At 43.0% G+C, this 9,337-nt stretch overlaps 1 protein-coding gene across 2 annotated transcripts; it reads left to right on the top strand.

Moving 5' to 3' along the window:
• Positions 1-5,505: 5,505 nt before the first annotated feature.
• On the top strand, positions 5,506-9,136 carry LOC100381468 (uncharacterized). Of its 2 annotated transcripts, none has more exons than XM_035960639.1 (3): positions 5,506-5,742; positions 6,889-8,079; positions 8,678-9,136. In XM_035960639.1, exons 2-3 carry the CDS (start codon positions 7,797-7,799, stop codon positions 8,722-8,724), a joined length of 330 nt encoding a protein of 109 aa, XP_035816532.1. In that variant the 5' UTR covers positions 5,506-5,742; positions 6,889-7,796; the 3' UTR covers positions 8,725-9,136. The 2 variants fall into 2 exon arrangements, with proteins under 2 accessions (XP_035816532.1, NP_001313620.1); NM_001326691.2 differs by having other exon boundaries at positions 5,585-5,742; positions 7,926-8,079.
• The last annotated feature ends 201 nt before the right edge of the window (positions 9,137-9,337 follow it).

Here is a 9,337-nt window from a genome sequence, read left to right as displayed (position 1 = left end):
TTCCAAGTCAAGCAACTCCAAGAGGGCACCTTCATTAGCCAAACGAAGTACACTCAAGACATTCTAACCAAGTTTGGGATGAAGGATGCCAAACCCATCAAGACACCCATGGGAACTAATGGGCATCTCGACCTCGACACGGGAGGTAAGTCCGTGGATCAAAAGGTATACCGGTCGATGATTGGTTCATTGCTTTATTTATGTGCATCTCGACCGGACATTATGCTTTCCGTTTGCATGTGTGCAAGATTTCAATCCGACCCTAAGGAATCACACCTTACGGCCGTAAAACGAATCTTGAGATATTTGGCTTACACACCTAAGTTTGGGCTTTGGTACCCTCGGGGATCCACATTTGATTTGATTGGTTATTCGGATGCCGATTGGGCGGGGTGCAAAATTAATAGGAAGAGCACATCGGGGACTTGCCAGTTCTTGGGAAGGTCCTTGGTGTCTTGGGCTTCAAAGAAGCAAAATTCGGTCGCTCTTTCCACCGCCGAAGCCGAGTACATTGCCGCAGGACATTGTTGCGCGCAATTGCTTTGGATGAGGCAAACCCTGCGGGACTACGGTTACAAATTAACCAAAGTCCCTTTGCTATGTGATAATGAGAGTGCAATCAAAATGGCCGACAATCCCGTCGAGCACAGCCGCACTAAACACATAGCCATTCGGTATCATTTTCTTAGGGATCACCAACAAAAGGGAGATATCGAGATTTCTTACATTAACACTAAAGATCAATTAGCAGATATCTTTACAAAGCCTCTTGATGAACAATCTTTTACCAGACTTAGGCATGAGCTCAATATTCTTGATTCTAGAAATTTCTTTTGCTAGCTTGCACACATAGCTCTTTTTGAATACCTTTGATCATATCTCTTTTATATGCTATGACTAATGTGTTTTCAAGTTTATTTCAAACCAAGTCATAGGTATATTGAAAGGGAATTGGAGTCTTCGGCGAAGACAAAGGCTTCCACTCCGTAACTCATACTTCGCCATCACTCCGAGCAACTCTCTATTCCTTGGGGAGAAATGAGCATCAAAGAAAAGGACTTCATCCTTGGGAGAGAGAATAAAAGCTCAAAAGCAAAAGGACCGGATTTCGTCTTTGGTATAATCTTAACTCATTCATTTATGACCAAAGAGGAAGAACTTACTTCGAGGGCTCTAATGATTCCGTTTTTGGCGATTCATGCCAAAAAGGGGGAGAAATGAGCCCAAAGCAAAAGGACCGCACCACCACCAATTTCAAAAACTTAGTATTTTCAAAGAAGTATCTATCAATTGGTATCCTATTGTGTTCAAAGGGGGAGCAAGTAGCATTTCAAAATGATATATCAAAACCCTCTTGAACACTAAGAGGTGGATCTCTTTTAGGGGGAGTTTTGTTTAGTCAAAGGAAAAGCATTTGATTCAGGGGGAGAAAATTTCAAATCCTAAAAATGCTTTGCAAACTCTTATTCATTTACCTTTGACTATTTGCAAAAGATCTTTGAAATGGATTTACAAAAAGAATTTGCAAAAACAAAACATGTGGTGCAAACGTGGTCCAAAATGTTATATAAGAAAGAAACATTCCTTGCATATCTTGTAAGTAGTTATATTGGCTCAATTCCAAGTAACCTTTACACTTACATTATGCAAACTAGTTCAATTATGCACTTCTATATTTGCTTTGGTTTGTGTTGGCATCAATCACCAAAAAGGGGGAGATTGAAAGGGAATTAGGCTTACACCTAGTTCCTAAATAATTTTGGTGGTTGAATTGCCCAACACAAATCTTTGGACTAACTTGTTTGCCCAAGTGTATAGATTATACAGGTGTAAAAGGTTCACACTCAGCCAATAAAAAGACCAAGTTCTGGATTCAATAAAGGAGCAAAGGGGCAACCGAAGGCACCCCTGGTCTGGCGCACCGGACTGTCCGGTGTGCCACCGGACAGTGCACAGTGCCTGTCCGGTGCACCAGGGGACTCAGACTCAAACTCTTCACCTTCGGGAATTCCAGGGGCGACTCGGCTAAAATTCACCGGACTGTCCGGTGTACACCGGACAGTGTCCGGTGCGCCAAAGGAGGTCGGCCTCAGGAACTCGCCAGCTTCGGGAAAAGCCAACGGCTCGTCCGCTATAAATCACCGGACTGTCCGGTGTGCACCGGACTGTCCGGTGCAACTCCGGGACAACGGTCGTCTCCGCGCCAACGGCTCTCTGCCGCGCATTCAATGCGCCGTCTGCGCGCGCAGAAGTCAGAATCGCCCATGCTGGCACACCGGACATCAAACAGTACCTGTCCGGTGTGCACCGGACACCCAGGCGGGCCCACAAGTCAGAAGCTCCAACGGTCAGAATCCAACGGCAGTGATGACGTGGCAGGGGCACCGGACTGTCCGGTGTGCACCGGACTGTCCGGTGCGCCATCGAGCAGACGCCTCCAGCCAACGGTCAAGTTTGGTGGTTGGGGCTATAAATACCCCAACCACTCCACCATTCATTGCATCCAAGTTTTCCACTTCTCAACCACTAACAAGAGCTAGGCATTCAATTCTAGACACACTCAAAGAGATCAAATCCTCTCCAATTCCACACAAAACCCTAGTGACTAGTGAGAGTGATTTGCCGTGTTCATTTGAGCTCTTGCGCTTGGATTGCTTCTTTTCTTTCTCATTTGTTCTTGTGATCAAAACTCCATTGTAATCAAGGCAAGAGGCACCAATTGTGTGGTGGCCCTTGCGGGGAAGTTTTGTTCCCGGCTTTGATTAGAGAAGAGAAGCTCACTCGGTCCGAGGGACCGTTTGAGAGAGGGAAGGGTTGAAAGAGACCCGGCCTTTGTGGCCTCCTCAACGGGGAGTAGGTTTGCAAGAACCGAACCTCGGTAAAACAAATCTCCGTGTCTCACTTGCTTATTCGCTTGGGATTTGTTTTGCGCCCTCTCTTGCGAACTCGTTTATTATTACTAACGCTAACCCCGGCTTGTAGTTGTGCTTATATTTGTAAATTTCAGTTTCGCCCTATTCACCCCCCCTCTAGGCGACTATCAAGAAGTCTCCGCCTCGGGCTTGGACCGACCACGCCACAGGGGATACATCATTACCCTACCCCTAGCTAGCTGCCTCAGGCTACGAAGGAACAAGACCGGTGTCCCATCTAGATTACTTCGGTAACAGGTAATGATGGTTCCTCGCGTGCGTCCATGACGTCGGTTGTTCTCAACTCTCTACGAAACCAAAGAAACGTCAGCAGGACCCCGGGCCGCACCGTCAGCTACGCTTCTATAGGGCTCAAGAACTTCTCCGACGGCCACGTTAGCACATATACAGGGCTCAGGCACTTCTCCGTCGGCCACGTTAGCACATAGCTACACCCCCATTGTACAGCTGGGCCATCTCCTTGTATCTATAAAAGGGGATGTCCAGGGCCTTCCTAGAGGAGGCAAGGCGAGCAGGCAAAAGGCGAGCAGAGGCAGGCAGAGTGGGAGAAACGCAGAGGAGGCTAATTCAGACAGCTCACCTCAGGGCCAGACTCTCTCTCTCTCTCTCTCTCTCGCTCTCGCGACGCTTGTAACCCCTACTACGAGCACCCCGGTGCAAGATAATATAAGCCTCATCCTCCCTCTTGTGTTTCATCTTGCATCAACCCATCTGGGCAGGGACACGCAGCGACAAATTTACTAGTCGGTTGAGGGTCCTCGTGGGTCCAAAACGCCGACAATGGCCTTTCCAAAAGTCTTCCCTAACTCAAAGTGTTTTTTAGAAGAAAAAAACACAAAAACTTCTCCAGCAGTTTTCCTAAAGTGTCTCTATTTTTTATAGCTCTTAAAACTCCCTCATTTATAACTAGACTAGAGAAAGGGGATTTTTTAGGCTCCCGAAAACACAAACGCGCGCAGAATCCAGCAGATTTTCTTTTTTGTTAACCATTCGCGTGTTAATTTATTGCTTATCTACATGGTGCTCTAATTTTTCCTAGTTTGTAAGAACTATCGGGTTGTCCGTCACCGCGGTCGTGCAACTTCGTTGTCTACCGCCACTAGCACAAGTGCACAACCTCGTCGTTCACGCGTTTGTGCATCCTCGTCGTCCATGCAACCTTGTCGTCTGCTGTTGGCAGCACACTCCCGCTATCCGGCTTGCTATTAGACCTCCGTCATCGGTTGCGCCTCTACTATCGTTCGGTCCTGCCGTTGGTTCTCTCTTGCTAGCCACACCCGCTCGCGTACTACCAACAACCTTTGATAGCAGTATAGGTTTGATCGTTGGGCAGACGTCAACGTTACGAAAGAAGAAGATGCATCCATAACAACATATTAACATGGGTCTAAGACTGGTTTAGTCTAGTTTAAGTTTTTTATACGCTTTTAAAGGAATCGTTGGTGAAAGAGTTAAAATCTACTTCCAATAATTTTAGATACTTATAAAAACATATTTTTAGAAGTTATTTTTGAGAAGCTTTCGGAGATGCTGGAGATGCTCTTATTTGAGGAATGGATCAGTGAGCTTAACGTGTGCCTTTTCTTTCGCAAACGTGGTTGTAGCTTCGATTTGTGTGAATAGACTAACAAAAGTGTATTCTTGGTGTGACGCACACGGTCGTCGTAGATATATCGTCACAACTATACTATCATATTTCTGAAATAAATTATTTTTATAGATGCCTAATTCTTAATAGCCGTATTTCTGGAATAAATAAGACCTCCAATTTCAAAAAAATAAATAAATAAATAAGACCTAGTTTGGGTAATCTAGTATTGAACTTAATTCACTTGTATTGAGGTATATTGAGGTGTAACTTAAACTAATTTATACTCCAATCCAGTTCAACACATGTGGATTGAGGTCAGAGTACCCAAACAAAGCCTAAAGAGACTGTTCACTGCGACAATTTGTTGTAGCTTCAATTTATAAAGATAAAATATTGTAGAAAAGATAGAAGCTAATGGAATAAAGTCGCAACGAACACGATGAAATTTAGAAATACCTAAATTCTTAACAGCTAACTAATAAAGTAATAGTTAACTGTCTAATATTAGCTATGTTATTAGTTAGCTAGTTAGTACCACTATCATGTAAACAGGGCCTTATTGTCGACAAATCTTGGAAGATACGGCCAGTGTATACATACTTTGTCAACATTGATTATATTGCATGGACTCTCACATGGAAAGTACAGAAACGTCGATGCCCAAGAATAGAAGAGGAATATACAAGTATGTCCATCAAAACAAGCAGATTTTCCTTTCAAAAAAACTAAGGCCCTGTTCGGTTGTTAGGTATTGAAGCTCCGGATTAATTCCTAGCCGGATTACTTCTCTAATTTATATAGATTTTGACGAGCCGGAACGAATCCATGTTTATTCCTGTGGAAGCGAACGAGCCCTAATGATTTTCGATTCCGATCACGCATGTCACGGGATCATCGGCCGGGCCGCCTCGTTTGGGCACCGTCAGAGTAGAGTACACGACTCACGGGATCACCGCGCAGGTTGCATGCAGCGGGTGGTGTGGCCCACGGGAAGTCTCGAGAGGGTTCCTTCCTCCGTCCTGGGTCAACAAAACCCGACGGAGCAGCCCCGGTCCCCGGCACTTCACACGTAGCGCGCAGCCGCAGAGTCACCGTCTCGCTTCGCAGTCCTACTCGCACTGTCGCACACACCCGTCCCCATCCTCTTCCGGTCTCGCCCTCCCCTCACGCCGCTCGCCGCGTCCGGCCGCGGCAACCCGACCTGCGTCAATCGCCATGGTGAGCCCGCCCTCCCTCGGTCCTCTGCCATCGCGTATTCGATTGTTTTTTTTCTGTCACTTGAAGAACCAGAGCGGGGATGAGAAACGCTTGCTGGGTAATCCGCGTTGTATCGTCGCAGATCAGCTTGCGATTCAGTCCTCGCTCCCGTCTAAACGTGGTCGTATTCTGTCGCCGATCCGTCCACGGCTCGACGGGATCTTTGGTGAATATTGTAATGCGTATGTAGAATCGAGGTTCTGTGTGTCTGTGTGCTATATATATTTTTCTTGTGCGCGAGAAGATTCGCCCACAAAAATCTGGTCTAGATTTTTAGAAGGATCCAGTTTGTGCAATTTCTTTATTTCTGGCAGCCTCTACCTTTCGTCCCTTGTTTCTAGTTATTACTACAGGCATGATTCTGATTCCATGAGTACCAAAGGAATCCAGGTTACAATTCAAAGGCAGAGCTCGGCATGATTCTGCTGCCTGGCTTGGGGAGTCGGAGCTGCTCGTTTTTTTTTTGTTGAGCTCGGCAACGATGTCTTTAGAGGGGCTCAGTGAGTGAGGCTGTTGTCGTCTAGGTCGCTTTCGTCTTGTGCATCCTGTATAGGTTTTAGGCTTTTAGGCCCGGTTTCCCTTAAAATTAGGTCATTTCTACTCCTTAATTAAAAGGCAGAGCTCCTGCCATTATGTTAAAAAAAACAATTCAAAGGTGAAGCCCCTTATTTTTACGGGTCGAGAGCGGTTTCATCCTTGTGGGAAACGTTGCATAAAGATCTGTGTAGAAGCTATTAGCTATGCATCAATGCCATTTGTATTCTTATGAATTCAGTTAGCCATCTACGTTCTTCAGAGTTTTCTTTAGTTCGAACGTTAGCCATCTACGTTCGGCAGTAAGTGGTCAATAATTTCTGGCTCGCAAAAAACAAGGTTTGGGAAACCAACTAGCCACGTGTTAGTTTTTCATAACGAGAACCAGTGTGCTTGTCAGCTGGCGTATGATAAGTTTCGCATCATGTTTGCATGCAAACACATGCTTCATTGCTATTATTGTCTTTTATTGACAAGTTGATTTTACCCAGCTTTTCTTGGGCCAGGCATTCCATTAGCTGTATATGATAGGGCACTTCCATGATTTATGAAGAATTTCATTTGTCTCTTTAGGATACTTTCCAGAGGTGATCGAGAGTACTAATTCGCCATGCTTTAGTTATTTGTTTCTGATAAGATGGAACGGCCACAAGTTCATTTTTGGCAGCACCAATGAAAAGCAGCGGGCTCAATGTTCCGTTTAAATTATTTCTCATAAGAGTTTGCAGTATATTTCTTATAAGACTTTGTTAGGCTAACTGCTCACATGGATGAGATGCAGTTAGGGAACTGAGGACTTCCCCTCCTGCCAAGGCCCAAGTGGAGCATTCTCCCACTATCTCTGCAACTATAGCCTGAGGAGATTTTCGACTTCTTGAAGATTATCACGTTTCTCTGTTTCCAATTCTAAGTTTCGGTAGCATATCAATTATTTTCTTTTAGGGCTCGTTTGTTTTCCTTCATTTTAATGAATTGGAATCTAACTAATGGAATAGACTATTTTTTTAGAATGTGACATTCCACTACTTTCCAAAGTTTATATATAAGCCTATCTCAAATTCATGAGGTGAGAGATGAAAATTGATTCTATAGATTAACATAATTACATGCTACTTCTCTAATGTACAACTTATAGCACACTCTTTTATTTGCTTGTCTATAGCATAAGTGTAGTGTATAACTATCTCTCTCATGTGATTTAGGATAATATACAAATATATTACATATACAAATATATTAACTTAAGTAGTTTGTGTCTAAATTATGATTATTAGAATGGAATTCAAATCCAATGAAACAAACGGGCCTTAGGGAAATGGGAATTTTATTGCCTTAACAAAGCAAATAGAAGAAACCTCTGGTTTTCAAATGATAGGCCAGATCTGAGCAAATCTGCCAATGGCACTGTAGGACTTTGTACATCAATTATCCTTTCCCGAAGTATACAGGGTGTGTAACATATTTGTTTAAGTTACTGTTCCATGTGTCATGTTAATTTGCATTTCAGTTCCTTGCATTGCACTGACCAAACGCAGTGTTTCTTTGTATCATCTCTTTGGACATGTTATTGTCACATCATGTGGAATGATTTTTTTAACGATTCTGAACAGACTACCTCAAGGCGTCTTGCCGATAGGAAGATAGCACGATTTGAGAAGAATATCACAAAGAGGGGCTCTGTTCCTGAGACAGTCAAGAAGGCAAATGATTATCCTGTTGGACCTATTCTTCTTGGGTTCTTTGTCTTCGTTGTTGTTGGATCATGTAAGTCCTTATGTTTCTGATGTTTTGTGGTTGATGGTCTTCCTGGACACTCTTTCGCCTTTAACAGTTGAATGCATCTGCTGTCTGCCATCCTACCAAATCAGCTCGGAATCATCATCAATCCTAAGTTCCTAACACAGTTTCTTGTCAGTTGTTATTTGTATTACAGTAACATGCTTATTATTCTGAAGGGTAATGCTTTATGTGCCTTGGCCAGCTAAATTGTGGTACATGACTAATGAGCAGCAGTTCTTTGCAAAGTAATCAGCACTTCTGTGCTTTGAATTTTGAATTTGGAAGTTTGGACTTGTTGGACCTAAAATGTTCTCTTGGTTTACTCTAAGATGTATTGGCTAACAACCATAGCCATTAACTGTACCACTCTGATAACGACTTACAGTGGAATAGAGAAGTACAAAAATTGCAGGGCAAGGGTTTTATACCGTAGTTATATACTTGCTCAATCTAATATGAATATGATGCTTCCAGAGAATTGTGAGTTTTATGTAGCCTGATCATTTTTTACCCTAGTGTTAGAAAAATGCTTATGAGCTATTTGAATTTGCGGTCTGAGTTATTTACTCTCTCCTTCATGCAGCTCTCTTTCAGATCATCAAGACAGCATCAAACGCTGGTTTATTCTGAGGACAATTGGTCACTTACTTTTAGTCACTCTAAAGTCGAGGAACAGGGTTGACATATGCAGTTTGTCACTTAAAAACTATACAAGTGTATGGCGTAGCTGGTACTCTACAATGTCGCCTTTCTAATGCTGTACCATGGAGAGTTTTAAGTTATAATGTATAGTCCATATATATATATATATGCAATGGAAGTGCTAATTTAAGTCACTTAGCTGACAGGGAATACGTTCAATCCATAATACATTACATATCGAGTAAGGTCTAGTTTGAGTATTCTAGTATTAACCTCAATTCACATGTATTGAGGTAGTTTGATGTGTAATTTAAACTAATTTACACTTCAACACATGTGGAACATGTGGATTGAAGTCTAAAGTACTCAAACAAAGACTAAAGTTATTTTTATGCTCAAATTGGTCTTACCATTGGGGTACTGTACTGTTTGATCTGCGGACTAACCTGGTAATCCTCCGCGAAATTTTATATTGGGTGTACTATATTTTAAACTGTAGTATTCTAAAACTGTTGTAAAAAATACCATGAGTACGTCATGACATTCCAAAACTGTGGCGTGGTATTTCGAAACTGTGGTTTTGAAATATTTTACTCCCAAA

The sequence above is a fragment of the Zea mays genome, chromosome 7 (genome assembly GCF_902167145.1).
Source record: "Zea mays cultivar B73 chromosome 7, Zm-B73-REFERENCE-NAM-5.0, whole genome shotgun sequence".
Classification (NCBI taxonomy): domain Eukaryota; kingdom Viridiplantae; phylum Streptophyta; class Magnoliopsida; order Poales; family Poaceae; genus Zea; species Zea mays.
This window is presented reverse-complemented; position numbering and strand designations above follow the sequence as displayed.